Source organism: Pseudopipra pipra, chromosome 20, assembly GCF_036250125.1.
Source record: "Pseudopipra pipra isolate bDixPip1 chromosome 20, bDixPip1.hap1, whole genome shotgun sequence".
NCBI classification, from domain to species: Eukaryota; Metazoa; Chordata; class Aves; order Passeriformes; family Pipridae; genus Pseudopipra; species Pseudopipra pipra.
The window spans coordinates 5630628-5647663 of record NC_087568.1 but is presented as its reverse complement, the minus strand read 5'-3'; the positions used below and the strand labels follow the sequence as shown (position 1 = coordinate 5647663).

Sequence of the window (17036 nt, the reverse complement as noted above, 5' to 3'; positions counted from 1 at the left end):
TGTAACATCTGAAGGACCCAAGCACTGGATCTGCTTTGAAGGTGCATCATAATAAAGAGGCATCTTGCAGCTTTCACAAGGACATTTGATCTGACTTAGACCAGCTCTGTTAGCATGAGACAGGACATCAGACAGGCCCTGTGACATGCTGGTACCATATGTTTCAGTCTGAAAACTGGTACTAATCGCTTATGTCTTTCAAAACTGTTTATTTTCTCTTTCTGTCTCTTGTGAGTGAACTTACAAAGCCAGAATGGAGATCACAGCTCTCTTTCCCAAGGCCAGGGCTGAAAGAGAGGATTGTTTTAGGAGTGGCTTAGCACTTCCCCAGCCTCTCGAGCTCTTATGACAAACTGCTGGAAAAACTATATATGGAAGCACCTATTGAGAACCAGAGCACAGGGAAGAGGGTTCATCTCCTCACAGAGAGCAGTGTAGTGTAAAAAGCTGTTCCACTTCATGTTGCCTTCAAACCCAAGCTTCCTACAGTAATTCTTAGGAGTGAGGGAGAGGAAGAAGAGCTCTTGTAAGACACTGTAATAAACTCCCCTCTGTTCTGTGAGTTGTTTGTAATCTGCATCTTCTGCCTACTTTTGCTGTACCTTTTCAGAAATCTTTGCAATACTTGATACAGTAGAAATTCCTTAGTGATTCCATGGATTTTCTTAACTAAATGGTGCTGTGCAGGAAAAGATTTGAGCTCTGCCTTATTATCCTACACTTGTATGAAGTCTCCTGCCACTAGTTTTCTGAAATGGAATATTTTCTTTGGAATATGTGGCTTTGCAAGCAGATGCTTTCTATTCCTCCCCTGTACTCCAGGGGGCTGGATAGAGATAAGACAATAAAAAGGAAGGTGACAGAATGCTGTTGTTCACTGTTCTTGCTGTCCCCACACAAACATCCTCCCAATGAGGGCAGTTATGTAACTTCTGCAGTGTCTGAGGAGATTTAAGCCTTTTTGTAGCACTTATCTGTTTATTGTGTTTCAGTTTATTCAACGAACGGTTCCCAACTTTACATGACATGGATCCCTTTACCCAAACAGGATTTTAACACAGCTAACCAGCAAAGCATGCAACACTACCAGGCTGTATCAGAAATTGCACTCAGACCCCAAGAGTTATCCGAATGTTTTCAGTCTCTGAATTCCTTAAATTATTTGTTCCAAATCGGTAGCTTTTCTGGAGCTTTAGTTTCTTGTACCTTGTTTGCCTTTAAGACAATCTCTTGATAAAACAATCAGAAATAGGGAGAACAGTTTTAAGTCAACACTGAAAAAATTTAAAGGGTATGAACCAGAAGGACATCACATTTTAGAACTTGTACAATAAGAAAAGACTTTTTAAAGGAAAAACCTTGTAATGATTTTAGCAGTGTCCTTTCAAGCACTCCAAAAATCAGCTTCATTCATCAGAATTTCAGCTCTGTGTATCAGTAAGGATGCATTAAGTGGGTTATGAATCTTGTATCTCTTTCAGTGGGACAGTCTGCTCCTTGCAGCTGTACTCTGCTGAAGCTAGTGGGATATCTAGATTTAGATCCAGGATAGATCAATCCCATCTTCTGAGGTACAGTCACAGCAGCACATGCTTATGCTTAATCTTTAATAGGCACTTTCCTTGGAGAGCCTTCCCCCTTTGAGACAGAAGTGAAAAGGGCCAGTCTCAAATACTTCAGTGGCACTACTTGTGCTTGAAGGCATTGCAGACATGGAAAAATAACTCATCCCCTGGCAACAGAGGCTGATTCAGTATGGGGGCAGGATTACTTTGGCAAAAGAGTATTTTTACCACGTGAAAGGCTCCATAAAACCAGATGTAATTCCGGTAAGGTTTGATCTTTTTTGTAATTATTTACACAGTCACTTAGAGTTTGATAATACTGAGTTATCCTCTTGCAGTTTTCTGTCTGATTGATACAGAGGAGTTGACAGAGCAGAGAGGTGTGTGCTTGCAGGTTTGTAGTGCTCCTATTCGTGTCTTGAGGCTGTCTCACTCCATTCAGGATTCTTCTAAAAGATCAACTAAACCCATGTAGATGATGTAAAAGTGACAGTTTATACAATCACTGGCTGTGCAGGTGAGTTTCAGTTAAATTTTCTTCTTTAAGGTTTAAGTATAAGATAGAAGCTTTGAAATAACATCCTTTCAGGAAAAAAAAATGCCAAAGCATTTAGTGCAAATTTCTTCATTTTTGTTCACCAAGGCACTTTGATCATGTCCCTTGCAATTATTTCCCTGTTAAAAAAACAGGCCCTCACACTCCTAATGCTTCTTGTCTATGATGATGTCCCAGCAGACATATCTTGAAGGGTGTGCAATTTAAATACAGAATTCCTGTTGCAGACACAGCACTAGAATTCCTTATTACCATACAGTTTTACTAAATGAAAGTGTAGTCAGGAACTTGGATTCTGGCAGGATTGGTTGGAGGTAGTTCCTATGCTACCATTGTATGTTAGTGTTTATATATCATCTTTTACTGTCTCAAGTTTGTCAGCCGAACACGAAAACATGATCATGAGATCATTCTCTTACAGAATAAAGCTGACACAAATTGGAGTGATATTTCAGTAAGAAATAACTCCCAAGAGTGGCAGGAAAGGTGCTGATACTGCAGGAACAGTGGCTGCCACAGTGCACAAACATCTACAGTGTCCACGTGTTCCCAGCTTCCTGCTTTTCAAGATTTTCTGCCCTGTTAAAAGCTGAGTGTTGTGAAAGAAGGGTGATTCTGCAGCTGGTTTTCCTTTGGCCCTTAACAGATTTTAACTCTGTGGGCCAGAAATGGAAGAATGTTTGGAGTTCCCAATCAGAAATGTCCTTATTTGTCCACAGCTCAGGCATAAGTGTGCACAAAAAGGCTGTTTCTGAAAGCAAGGTATAAACATGTGAGTCCTGAAGGAGATGAGGCACGTGGCCTTATGGCTGGTAGGCAGAGTCAGCATCTTTTTCCTTTCCTCAGTTCCAAAGAAAGGTACAAAGCTTAGCAAGTGTCCTGCTGAATGCATAGACAATCTCTTCTCATCTCTGCAGATGTGAAGCCAAAGCTGGCAAATCCTATGTGAGAGGAGTTTCATAGAAGCTTTGTGGGGGAAAAAGCTTTAGGCTGAGCTGGAAGATCAATGGCAGGACCACAGCAGCAAGCTTAACAAACAGCCCAGAGCAACAACTACAAAACCACCAATAAAAACCACCTTAGTTTGCAGCGAGTCACGTTCTGTTGTTAATAAGGTCAGTGCAACAGAAGGGAGATCCCAGTGTCCTAAAATGAAGGGAAGGGAATGTTCCTGTAAAGCAGATACTGGTTGGAGTGCCTGGGATTAGTAGTGCAGTGCACTCTAACAAGGCTGGATCTGCTCTGGCTTAACTTCTTTCTCCCCTTGCCAAAGTTCAGTGGTGAAGTTTTGCTGGAGCAGCAGAAAAACCTTCAGTCAAGTTTGAAAGACGCTCTTCGGAAGACTTAGTAGTTGCATCACACAATAAACATTCCCTGCTTTTCCTGGAGAACTACCTTCCTCACCAAATGGATTTAGATACTGGTAAGGACTGTGCTTTCTGTATTCCTTTATAGTAAGTTTTGTAAAAATCATATTTGAGTCCTCTTTGAGGACAGGAAGGTGCACTTTGCATTGACAGGAGAGGACCAGTCAGTTCTACTTTGGCTTGAGACTGTTTCCTTTCACTACAGAGTCTGCTATCTGCGGGTGACTGTTGTGTAACCTCTTGATGAAAGCAAATGATAGAAGCCTTCCTGGGTTCCAGGGGCAGCTGTTCTCTCAATTATTGTCTGAGGAATTGGGAACTTCAGCGCATGAGGCATAGCCCCTTTAACTAGGGGGGGGTTTGCATCATGTTTGCCTCTTACAGTTTGGATTTGGGAGCAGCCTGGAGCAAGATCCTCATGTCTAGCAGTGCCTTCTCGAGATAATGTGCCATGCGGGCGGCGTTTGTGTCAGCACAGCTGTTGAAGGCTGAAATTGCAAAGTTGATGTGTTCTTCCATGGGGTTGTAACAGATTCCATAGCCATCTGGAACCACGGGACCAAAACACATCACGCAGTCTGTCTTTGCTGGGACCTGTGGAGACAATGTGATTAAAACCTTCTGACCGGTCAGAGAGAAGGGAAACCATCAAATGCCAACAGCTCTGTCAGCAGGAAACTCATCTCATTAAGGTGCTCTAGAAGGGCCTCTGGTCAGCCCCACCTCCCACCACACTCATGCTGGATCCTACAATTTAGCAGCAATGTGTCTTCCTCTGCATTTCCCAAGGAGTGCTTCTCCCCAGGATAAACTTGTAGTAAGTCACAAGTAAGAATCAGAGCACAGCAGATAAGATGAAGCTGTCTTGGCAGCTGGCTTCATTGATCTCACTTGCATTTAGGCACCAAACACTTCTGGTGATCCTGGCTTTGGTTAGGTTAGTTTTTACAAGGCTGTGAGGGACTGTGGCAGCTGTAAGGTCGGATCTGCACCTTTATGGGATTGGCAGCTGGCTTAAAAATTCCTGACCCCAAATGAAGATTAGTTTACAATAGAAAGGAATGAAAGAAACATGGAGAAGAAAAGCATGAAAAGAAGCAGAGAAAGCACTTTTGTCCTACCTGGCTGGTTGAGAGATTGAAGTGCATTGCAACAGCATAGGCTGTGTCCATGAACAGCTCTGGCATGCTCACGAGATCCTCAATAGCCTGGAGCTTCAGGCCGAGCAGGTGCCGGTCTATGGCATTGCCCCGTATGGCCTGGAAGGAAGGAAGGGCAGATGAAAGCCAGTCCAGCAGGCCAGTGAGCAAAACTATCCATTTTTTTGGGACAAAGAAAAGAACACTTCTAAAAATCTCTACATGTTGGAAGTTAGAAGGAAACTAGGTCTTGCCTTTAAGACCAATAGTCAATTGTATGGACTGTGAAATTAAACACACCAGTGGAACCAACCTTACAGTTCCTGCCCATGGATTCCCTCTGGTTTAAGGGGTCCTTGTGCAACTTTAGCATTTATGAGCAGCAATGATGGTAAGAACTGAAGCTATTGTAATATGTGATCCTCTCCTTTAGGTCAGTCACAAGGGACACTTAACCCACTAGCTAGAGAGAAAGGATTCACTCCGTGGCCTCAGAGCACTGTCAGATCAGAGTTAGACCTTTGCAACAGCCATATTGCTGTGTCAGCAAAAGCTCTTAAGGTCTTTTCTTTCCCCAGAACCATCATTTGCTGGGTAAAACCCCAAGTCTGGCTGCACAGAGGACACTCACCATGTCTGTGTATTCCCTGTGGGCCTTTGTGGCTCTCCTCAGCAGGTCTGCTTTCTCCTGGTCCTGAGAACACACAGATGTAATTTTTTTTCAAGAATGGAAAACCTCATTTTGGCTGTTCCTCTAGGATGGAGGGCATTTCTGTCTTGGGTGTCTGTACAAAACTAACTTTTATATTTACTAGATTTAATTTTTACATTGTTTTGTTTTGCTGTGTTTGTTCATTCTGAATGGAGTTCATCCATCAGTAGCAGAACTCAGTCTGAGTAGCCAAACAGACTTTTAGAAGGGACTTTTTGGTGGGATTAGAAACATCCATGTGTTGTTTCCCAGGCTTTCAGCACATGTAGAAGAAAAGCCAAATGAAACCCACGGTTTTATATTTGTAAATACGTATTTCAAGCTACGTTTTGGCTCAGTTTCGTAACGGGTGCAGTTCCGCTCAGCTGAAACCAGCTGACACAGGGTTAGCCAAGTAAGCAGCTTTTATTTTTAGGAGCGGAGTCCTCTCACTCCAAGTTCCTCACCGATTTGTCAGGGCTGTCCATGGATTGCACAAACTTGAGGGAGTCCACGGAGGTGGAGCGGATGGTGTCGGTGCGGCCCAGGCGGAACATCCTCAGCGACGCGCTCTCGTACGTGGCACAGGCGTGGCCGTACATCCTGCATGTGGAGGGGACAGTCACAGCAGTGAGCCTGCCCTGGGGGAAAGGCCCTGCAGAGGCTTCTCTGTGCCACCTTTATCAAGCTCATGTGTTTGAGGAGGTTGAGGAATTCCCTACTGGTGCTCTTACCTGTAGTACGCCAGCTGCAAGGCCAGCTGGATAAAAGCATCAGGGCTTATCTTCTCTGACTTGGGGAAGCCTTTCCCAAAGTGATGAAAGACCATGACTTTGATATCCAGGTCTTCGACCATTCTGCAAGGAAAGAAAAAGTGTTTCTTTGCCTGTTGCTTGTTCTTGTAACACAGAGGAGTGGATTTGCTTTCACAAGGCTCAGAGGGAACGGGCCATGTGGATCTGACCTATGCAGGGACAGAGAGCACCACCACACACAGATTTCTTTGGCCAGCACCACAGAGGTAAGATTTTTTTGGCCACTGCTGAAAATCTTCACCAGCTCAGATGGGCTTGTGTGTGTTTATGCTGCAGTATTCCCAGTTGGATCCAGTAAAGTCTTGCTCATTCTTAGCAAATGGGATGGATCAGTAATTACCCCTTTCCAGCACCTTTGACTTTATTCCTGGCAGGTGGCTTTAGTACTTTTCAGCTCAATTCAGTGCTGTTGACCCCAGAAGTCCCTGGGAATGCTCCCTGGCTGCAGCAGGGAAAGCCTCATTTAAACCACTGACATGCTCCGAAGGGGGACATGAATTAATCCCCCAGTCACTCACTGACCTCTCCACTGCTTCATACTCACATGTTGAGGTTTTGCTTCGCATTCTCTATGTCATTCTTGATTTCTGGGGTGATGTTAAACCGCAGCTTTTTGGGCATTGGCAGAGGAACCGTTGGTGATCTGGCCTTCTCGGGTTTCTTCCTGCACAGAGAAATGGTTCTGTTTGATCAGACCTTTGACATAAGGCTCAGCTTGAACACCAGAGCCTGGATAGAAATGCACAGGAGATTCTCCCTAACACCTTGTGACCCTGGTTACATTCTGAAAAATTCCTCACAATGCCAGTATGCTGTTTTACGAAGGGTGTGAATGAAATGTCTTCTGTGCCTTCTGCCCAAAAGAAGAAACAAACATTTCTCCCTGGCTCAAGTTAGTGGAATTCCCCAAGAGTGGAAGCAGTACTACCAGAGTGGCTTGGCCACTCAGTTCTCCTCATGGATACAAGAACTGCAATACCTAATTAGCATCCCACCACCCTTCCTCCAGAACAGATTCCTGGGGATTGAGCTGTGAAGAGGCATGTTCCTGGGGAGTAGGTGGTTTAGAAACTGTTCCTAACAGTGAGGAAGAGCAGGGGAGGCAGGACTCACGTGAACTCCACGACATGATCCAGAAGAGCAACGATGGGAGGACCTTCAGAGGGAGCATGTTCATACACGAGACCACAGGAGCCATCTTCAGCAATGATGAACTGGGAGAGAAGCAGCACAACTGGAATTAGCTGCAACTTCTAAATTTTATCTCATCAGTGAAGAGTTCCAAATAGGAACAAAACAGCTGAAAACATTATGAACAGTTCAGCAAGTACAAGAAGAATCTTCTAAAGCACCATTGCTACAATCCACAAGGCAGGATATGCCAACTAATGAAGGAAAAGCTCCAATAGCAGCTGCTGTTGAAGGCTCTTGACAAGACTGAATGGAGAAAAGATCAGAGGGATGCTGTGGGATGGCAGCTTATGTTTGAGAAAACAAAACAAAACGCCATTGGGCAGCTCCTGGCAGAACCAGGAAAAGTGACAAGCCTGGAGGAGATCCAAGGAACAGACCTCCCATCGTTTGGGCTGCCTCTGAGCAGACAAGGAATTGTTCACCGCAGGCAGAAAATTGATTTATAAGGAACACAAAGACCTGCTGCACTGAGTAAGCGTGGGCAGAGGCAGTAGAAGAAACAAATCCCTGAGGCAGCAGAGTGCTGGTGACTGCAGGGGGAACCACAGGATCTCGCACTGTCAGCCACCACACCTCGTCTGCCTTATTTTTCCACCCTCTTGACAGAAGGAAAACTCGCCTGCACAAGGGATTTCTTGGACCTTTGTAGTCTCAGGAGAAAAAATCTGCAGACCCAGACCTGCAGCACCTTTGGAGCACCAGCACTTACCTGCAGGGTCTTGTCGAACCAGCGGTTGCCGCTGTTCCAGCGGCTGCCGCCGCCGTGCAGCATCTGCGCGGCCACGCGGCTGTTGTAGATGTCCTCGGACACCCGGGGCATGGGGGCATCGAGGCACACAGTGCAGATGCTCTTCTCAATGGCACGCACAGACTCCTTGTTGGTCTTGTCTGGGAGAGAAAGGAACCACCAGTAAGGAAGGGGAGTTGAAAACCTTGTTGAAAGAACAGGTTTGGAGGACCCAGTGTTGGAATCCAGTGGGGGTGTACACAGCTATTACAGGTGTGAACATGCTGCATTCACCCTCCTTTTTTCACATTGTTTACATGTGCAAGGCAACAAACTCTGGGATTTCAGGTCTAACAAACCAAGCTTCAGACCTTGCATTGATTGCCCTTTGAGGTGAAAACCTCATGTTGCCTGTCCAGAACAAGCTTCCAAATTTCAGAGCAGAGCACAGTGGTGAGGTTGGCAGCTCAAGGATCTGCAGTGTTTGTTAGCACTTGTGTGTTAGGGGCTCTACAGACCTTTCAGGAGGTTGTTGTAGGCTTTTGCCCAGCTGTTTCGGTGGTTGGTGGTGAGGATCCCAATAGGTTCTTTGTTTGTTTGGAGGGAGGTGTTCCATATCTTCTCCAGCTGGATGAAGAGCTGCTCGGCAGTCAGGGGAGATCCATCACTGTTGTAAACATCCAGCTCAAAGAACTGAATGGTGAGAAGAGTGGACAAGGACAGAGGGAATGAGAGAAGCTTGTTATTGTCCAGACCCAAAAAACAGGCAACAGCTACTTTGAGAAGGTAAGACCTGACCTAAGAACTCGGCTTTAAGCAGAACTTTGAAGGATACTCAGAACTGAGAAACCCAGGTTCAGCTTCCCTTGCAGGGCATAAATACAGTCCTGGTTTTAAGAAGCTCAGAAACCATGGTAATGAGAGCCAAAACACATGAGGAATTCCTGTTTCTGAGACCAAGCTGTGGTGGGAGGGTTTGTTATCCAATTTCCACTTGCAGTTTCCAATTCCAGGCATAATCTCTAGGCTTTGAGAGATAGGAATTTCAGGAACAAGAAACAGAGGAAGAGATCATTTTTGTGCCTCACACTCTGTTGCTCACACATGGTAATTCCAGCTCTTGGCCTTGCTGGCCAAAGAGGATCAAGTGAGCAGGAATGACTCCCAGGTGAGGCAAACCTTGTGGGCAGAGACTTTCTCTCGTTCCCTTTCTGGATCACAACTAGCTGAAAGGGACACTTTGAAAGCTCAGGAGCTGCCATACCTGGAAGTTGTGAACCACTGTGATGTGCCTGGACTGCTTGTTGCCTTTGGCATAGTTGACAATGGAGTCCCGCTTGGGCCCGGGAATGCGGCAGGAGGAGAGGATCTGGTAGTACTGGTTCATGCAGAGGGGCTTCCCACCCATGTACTCCACTGGAAGGGTCTCACTGGAGGCACAGCAAGGTAAGGAGGGAGGGAGAAAGAAAACAGATCAGTGTGAGCAGGGTGTGCTCCCCACAGGGCACAGGCTCAGCTCTGCTGCTGTCACTCCAGCAAGACCTAAAGGTGCTGGTGGGATAAAAAAAGGGGCCGTGCTTCCCCATTCCTACCAGCTTTCCTAGTAGGGGCTACAAAAAATGTCTGTTTGCTGGCCTTCCATTTGGGAAGGAGAAAGCACCGTCCTCTCTGTGACACCAGAGAAATCTCTGGACTACATGGCTGTAGTTTTGAGTGATGAGTGTCTGATGTGCTGATATGACATGAACTAGGCTGGGGTCAATCACTCACTTTAGCAGTCATATTCCAACTACCCTTTTCACAGCTAGCCCTGAACCTTGTTTGACTGTTGGTGCTGGTAAATGTATTTTTGGACCATAAATATGGCATGTTCAGCAGAGATTTGCTGGTGACTAAAAGAAAAAGGGTAAGGGAGGCACAAATTTCTCTAGAGCTCATCCCGTCTGGCTGGGAGATGAGAAACACCAGGAACCCAAAATGAGAGAAACAGATTCCTGCTGCCTGAGCTGTACCTTGTCCTGTGAGCAAACAGAAGCACGAAGCTCCACAGGACTGGCAGTCGGGCTCGCTCCCTCCAAGCACGTTCGTGTGCCAATGAAAGCATTAAGGTAAACAAAGAACATGAAGAAAGAAAAGTAAGCTTGCTTTCTTTCCAGCAGTAGTGACTGTGGCAGTGAGCAGTGCTGGGGATTACAATATCTCTTTTCAAATATGCGCTGTCTTCTCTTGCCTTTCTATTTGGAAGGGAGATTTATGGACGAGGCTCAGCCTCTCTATGACAGGAAGGAATGTGTGAGCAGTCAGGAGGGTCAATAACTCACTTGTCAATCATGGACTTGAAATCCAGGATGCCCTCGATCAGCTTGGCAGCAAACCTGGAAAAATATCAAATGTAACAATCTGAGATTTGAGCACAGACCATCTGGGGCTGAGGGATGAGCAGAGGAGGATTAGCAGAGCTGCTCTCTGCTCCTTAGAAAGCTCAGCCTTTCTGCCAAGCCCCTGTTGTGCCTATCTCTGGTTCACTGATACAACTACTCTGGGCTGTGATTTGAGATACCTGGGTAGTCCTCCCACATGGCACTTTTTTAACATATCTTACTGTATAACCAAGGAATGCTGGACAACTTACAAGAAAGCGGGATTCAGTCCAGATGACCCTCTAACAGCAGCGTTTGTTACTGATCTGTGAGGATTTTATCACATCCGAGTTCTGAATCTCAGCATTAAAACAGCACCAAGAGAAGGGGATTTCTGCCCTTTCCTGGCCAGGGGCCACCTTGGAGTGTCAAGCCAAATCACAGAAGTTTCTCCCTGCATCCAAGACTCATCACTGCTGACTGAATTCCTACCCAGTGAACATCCTGCTGCTTATGCAACCCTGAAGAACCTTCCTCTAGCACTGAGGGCTCTGAAACAAAGGCAGAGGTGCTGCATGTGGACACTGAGGTGTTGTGTTTACCAGGATCACGTGAACACTGCCAGTGCCAGCAGGGCTGTGACAGGATTAGCCTTCTCTGACCTGGGAGCTCCCACCCATCCATGGGGGAAAGGAGGTAGGGGGTCACTGGGACAAGAGGTTGTGGTCAGGTGGTGCCAGCATTTGGCATTTGCAGGCTGTGTCCTCTCAGATGGCTCAGCCCACCCAGCCCTAGGAAAGACCAAAGGACACAACTCCAAGAACTTAAGGGCTGTTAAACGAGACATCCTGTGAAATAGTTTACAATGAAAATTTCACAGCCTAATTGTAAAACCTGAGGGAAACACCAGTGAGAGAGCCTATGTTCCTTTTCTGAGATTGAACAGCCTGGGAGCAGAGTTTGGGCTCGAGGAGAAGTTGGTTGACTCATTTTCAGACAGCAGTGTTACCAGATTAAGGAGTGGAGAACCACCACTTTCTAAATTTGCCTTTTGGTTTCTGAAGCTTTAGTCTGAAGTTGCACTTTGTACAACTTCTTTGTACAGCCACAAACTACCCAAACACACATTTAGATTGTAGTTTTACAGGGAAGCCCAGATTCTTATGCAGCTTCTCAATTCTACTAGTTGGGGCACTGGCAGTTCTCCAGATCTTATGTGCTATTTGGACAGCTTAAGGAATAACATGACAGAGCTTTCAAAGATGTTTGTGTACTCTTGCACTGTCGTAAGGTTTATCCTCTGCACTTCTGCTCAGGTGTATCACGGGGGTGGGAGGGAGGATTTTTTCCTCACTGATCCCCTGGCTGTTACTTTTGATCTCCAGGGCAGTGCTGACTGATAACTGTGGCAAAGGTAACTGTGTAAAGGTCGGTGCTAAAGTTTGGAAAGGTGAATTCAACACACTCATAGCAGTGGTTAAAAATTAAAGGGAGGCCACAAGGAAGAGAGGGCATGGCAAGGTCTGATTGCAAGGAAAGGCTTGGAGTGGAGAGGCTGGTCACTGTGAAGTTTCCCAAACCATAAATCACAAGTGAAACAACACAATAGGGTTCCCTCATCCCTATAAACCAGAAAACTCCAGAGGCATTCCCGGATAATCTCCCTTGCATGCCTGGGCTACTTTTTATGGCTCCTTCAAATGCACACACAATCTTAGTGGTTCAGATACATCCTCACAATGCCTCCAGCCAGTGATTTGACCATCTTGCAATGAAGATCTGTGCTAGGGCAAAGAAAGGGTAAGTGTTTAGTCCCTGTTTAATACCTGAACCACTGGACTCTTTGGTTTTCTCCCATAATGAAATATTTAGCCTGGTGCAACCAGGAGTTTCCTTACAGCCTGGCAGCCTTGCCCTTGGAGTCCTCTTGCACAGCACAGACAGCTCAGACTTGGGGACCACATGATAACTACTTTCCAATCAGCCTGAACACCCTCATCCTTGTCCAGCACAGAAAGTTTATCCCACCTGTAACCTAAGGGAAAGGAGAAAAGGACTTTACCTGAGCTGACCTTGTCGATCCAGAAAATCCTGCTTGGGTAAAACCACACCTGGGCTGGAGTGGACCACAACTGGCAGGCGATATTCCAGGTAAGCTGTCTTCAGCCACCAGTCTGAGAGCTGGGATGGAGAAAGGCAACATGCAGGGATGAGCTGCTGTTTGACCTGAGCCTGGCTCACAGGTCTCAGCACCCTGCCCCACACTTTACAAACTGTTTGGGGTTTCTGCTTTGCAGGTGGGAAGGGGAGAGGGCAATTTGAGCAAGGCAGGAGGGGTTCTTAGTGCAGGGCTCTAGTAAAGGGTTTCCTTCAGTTTCTTGGGGCAGCTGCGTGATGCTGACAGAGCCTTCAGCAGCCACAGGCAGGGCCAGCAACTCCCTGTCCTGCCATAAACCTCTCTGCTCACTCAAGTCGTGCTGAGGAGCTCAGGGAGGTCAGCAACAAACTGGTCACAAAGGTGATGCCATTAAAACACAGGTGCCAGTGACCCAGCCAGGACATGGGAGAGGTGACCATCAGCCCTCCACCCTCCCTCCCCAGAGCTGGGAACAGTCCTGACCTACCCAGTTCTCTGTTTTCTTGGCTCTTCTCTCCAGGCCCTTCTGCAGCCTCTCCCCGACGCCTCCCGGCTTGCGGAACTCGGCCACCAGCTCCTGCGTGTGGTTCAGCTCCTCCTGGCTCAGTATGGGCTGCAGGGTCAGCAGGTACCTGTCCAGGGTCTGCTGGAGTGGTGGCACGGGCAGGTGGGGCAGTGCTTCCTGGTGGAGCTGGATTCTGCCCAGGATCTTGCCTAGAGATGCTGTCGGCTTCAGCAGGCCACAGGGCCTGGCCTGCAAAGCACAGAGCAAGTGTCGAGACAAAACTTCCCCCTGGTGTGCACGAGCCAGCAAATAACCTGGATCTGGGAATCTCCATCCCAGCCTCTCCACAGGCACACAGGTGTCCCAGCCTGGGAGCAGAGCACAGCTGTTTGCTGGAGAGGGTGCAGGGCACCCAGGAGAGCTGCAAAAGAGGAACTCCATCTCCCAAGACTCTGATTCTCAGCTCCTCTGAGAAAATGCTGCTGGGATAATCTCCCACACTGGGCACCTTCCAGCTGAGAGTCTCCATGTGTTTGACAAAGTCAAACCCTTCCATCCCACGGTAAGTGGGAAGAAAGTTGTGAAAGAAATAATCATCCTATGTACTGTCAGAAACTTTCAGAGTTTCTTACAACAGCAGAAGGCAAAAAAGTTAAACCCTTGTGCCAAACCAAACTACCCTTTTGGCTCTGAGGAGGCAGAATTTAGCTAAGTTTGGAGCAGGATTAAAATGCCTCTTCTCTGACTGTACAGGAAATTGTGTGTGATGCCAACAGGCTCCTGGGGTCCAAGTGGGTTGTGTTGGAGCAGAAGCCTCAGAAAGCACCAACCATTTCCCTGGTCAGAGAAATGAAACAGAGCAAACCCAAGTGCTAACCGGGAAACGAACCTGCCTGTTTTCCCCCAAAGGAATAACAACATCCTCTTGGGTGAACAGGATGAACATCTTTCAGCTTGAAGATGTTTAAATTGTACTCTAAAGGTTTCCAGTTCCCTCTGCATCTCTCTCTCCATTGGATCTACTGAATCAGACACTCCTGCAGGACTCTGGACTTTGCATTGTCAGTGTACTGAGGATGCAAAGCCAGAGAGAACAATCCCTTTCATTTTCAAAACCATGAAAATAGCTGTCCCCACACCTCCTCCCAGCAGTTAAGCACAGAGAAGAAGAAAGAAAGATCTAAATCTGCAAGGTGACAAAGTCCCCAGGGAAAATGCCCTGTGCTCTTTGTGGGACCTGGCAAGAGCTGTGAGACCAAGGTTTGGAGAAGGAAGGAGAAAAACAAGAGAAGGAGGAATTACTGAGGCAGGAAAGAAGAGCAGGGCTGGGAAGGAACGAAGGGTGTTAATCATGGAAGTGTGGGCATACTGTACCTTCTCTGCTTGCTCCTGCTTCCTATCCATGGCTGGGAGGACAGAAAAGACCGTAAACCTCTCCCTCGGCCTGTCTGGGTCTCCTCTTCCACCTGACAATGTGTTGCCCGTGCAGGGCGGCACCTTATTAGCCAAGTGCCACATGACTGCTCCGATCAGAGGGCTCAGGGGCTGGCACAGCCCCGGGAAGGGATGGGAATAATCAAACCAGGGTTGCGACAACTGCCCCAGAGGTGCCTCTCTGGGCAGCCCTGGCAGACACTGCCTGGCAGTGCTGATCAATAACTGTGGGCAGAGTCTCTCTGATCAACAGCTCTCGGCTCCAGCCACGGCAGAAGTGACAGCACCGGGAATGTTGTTCCCTCAGCCTCTGCATGGATGGTGAAACTACTGCAGCTGTTGTGAGAGGTGCCTGGATGCGAGGAGAGACCCTGGTTTATGTCCTGGAAGGAGGTGGCACCGTGAGCTGGCACTGGAAGGGAAAAGCTGCAGGGAGCCTTTCTGTGGGGGGTGGGCAATTCTGTCCCTTTAGTCAGGCAAAGGTGGCCAGAGGGTGTCAGGTGAGGACAGTGACCCAGCCTCACTGGTGGTAGTGTAAGATTAGTTGGAGATGGGGGCAAATTCAGGTTGGGGCTAAAGGAAGTATCTTAACTGCCCTCACTGCATGTGTGGGCATTATTGCAAGCTGAGACTTTGGGGAGTTCTGGCTTGTCAACCTTTAAAAAAAATACCCCAAAACCCAAAACGTATCTCCACAGCAGGGCAATGAGAGACTCATGCAGCCACAAGGACTATCAGCCCCTCCTTCCTGTCTGTCTAATGAACTGAGCACAGTCTGCAGAGCTCAGCTCAAGAATGATGATTGCAAACAAACACTTTCAGATTTTCCCCTGGGGTAACAATGAAAATCCCAAACCAAACTAACTGAAGCCACTGCATGTTAAAACGTGGAATGCATTTGCATCTTCCCTCTTTTATGTCCCCTGCTTGTTCAGTCTGGAGTTAAACTCCAAAGTGTTTGGTGGGAGGAGGAACAGCCTTCGGAGCTGAGCCGAGGAGGCAGCTGGCAGCAAACAGAACAGCCCACCTCCCCCCACAAGCACTCGGAAAAGGAACACCAGTGGAGCAGGATGTGCAGACAGGGCCAGCCCGTGGGCTGGCATCGCTCCCCAGCCATGTCCAAGCATGACAGATGACCTTTGCCAGAGCCTGCAAAGCTGGTGGGAAAGGAAATCCACCTGCAGCCAGGGGCTGGGGGGCAGGAGGAATTTCACAGCAGTGTCTGATTCTCAGCACGGCCACGGTATGTGAGTGTCAGATGTCAGAGGTTTGTCTTTGTCTTTTATTTTTAAATAAGAAGCTGGAGACTGCCTCAAGCCCAGAGACAACCAGCCCTGCCTGGGCCCTCCAACTCCGGGAGTGGATCCATCCTGTAGCTGCTCTCCTGCTGCTCTGCCTCCTCCTCCCGGGACCTGACAGGGTTTGCAATAAGCAGTTCCCAAGCCCAGCCCCTACGTGCTGTCCAGCCCCAGTGGGACACCTCAGCACAGGAACGACAAGGAGCTACTGGATGGGGTCCAGCAGGGGCCACAAATACGATTAAGGGACTTGAGCATCTCTTTTATGAGGAGAGACTGGGGGAGCTGGGCCTGTTTAGTCGGGAGAAGGGAAGGCTGAGAGGGGATCTCACTAATCATCCTCATGCAAGGGAATGGTGTCAGACTTTTTTCCATGGTGCCCAGCAACAGGACGAGGAGCAATGGCCATAAACTAAAACATAAGGAGTTTCACACCAACGTGAGGAAGAACTTCTTTCCAGAGAGCACTGGAACAGGTGCCCAGGGAGGGCGTGGAGTCTCCCTCTCCAGTGACATTCCAAACCCACCTGGACCCGTTCGGGTGTCACCTGCTCCAGGTGACCCTGCCTGGGGATCTCCAGAGGTCCCTTCCAACTCTGACTACCCCGTGATTCCGTGATTTCCATCCCGGACAGCCCAACCGCTCACGCTGCCGCCGGGCACGGGGAGGAACCGACCGGCCCGGGGGGACTGACCCGGGCAGCGCCCCTGCCCCGCACCGGGGGGGCTGCGGGAGCTGGGACCGACCCTCCCACTCTGCTCACACCGCGGGACACCCGCCCTATGGCCCTGATCGGGGACTCACCCGCGCCTGTGCCCCGGGCTGGGGCGCGGGGCCAGCCCCAACAGCGGCACTGCCCGGAGCCACCGCCTGCCCTGGGAAAGGCCCCGCACGGACCCGGCTACCACCTCCCGCCCCGGCTGCAACCCAAGCCGCCCCTCCCGTGCCGCCCTTACCGCAGCCCTGGCCACCAAGGCGAGCATGGCCCCGCGCCCCAGGCCCCCGGCCCGCCGCAAGGACACCGCGGCCGCCCCCGGCACCGCCGCCCCGCTCCGCCGCCGCGGGGCGTGGCCGCCCCAACGCCATCTTGGAGCGGGGCGAAGCCCGCGCCGCCATCTTGGAGAAGGGCAGGATGATGCTGCGAGAGGGGGGAGCGCCGCGGACGGTGTCGCGGCCCCTCTCTAAGCTGCCTTCTCCCCGCGCTGGTGAGGAGGATCCTCCTGCTCGCCTCCGCGCGCCCCCGTTCC

The 17036-nt window shown here is 48.8% G+C and overlaps 1 protein-coding gene across 1 annotated transcript; it reads right to left on the bottom strand.

The window, feature by feature from the left end:
- Nucleotides 1-958: 958 nt before the first annotated feature.
- CRAT (carnitine O-acetyltransferase) lies at nucleotides 959-16920 on the bottom strand. The gene is made up of 15 exons (XM_064676970.1): nucleotides 16746-16920; nucleotides 14431-14522; nucleotides 13039-13305; nucleotides 12477-12595; nucleotides 10376-10429; nucleotides 9319-9484; nucleotides 8573-8747; nucleotides 8037-8215; nucleotides 7247-7347; nucleotides 6678-6797; nucleotides 6053-6175; nucleotides 5786-5921; nucleotides 5259-5321; nucleotides 4610-4747; nucleotides 959-4082 (listed from the first exon to the last, which is right to left on the bottom strand). The coding sequence occupies exons 1-15, from the start codon at nucleotides 16903-16905 to the stop codon at nucleotides 3867-3869; spliced, it is 2109 nt and encodes a 702-aa protein (XP_064533040.1). The 5' UTR covers nucleotides 16906-16920; the 3' UTR covers nucleotides 959-3866.
- Between the last annotated feature and the right edge of the window lie 116 nt (nucleotides 16921-17036).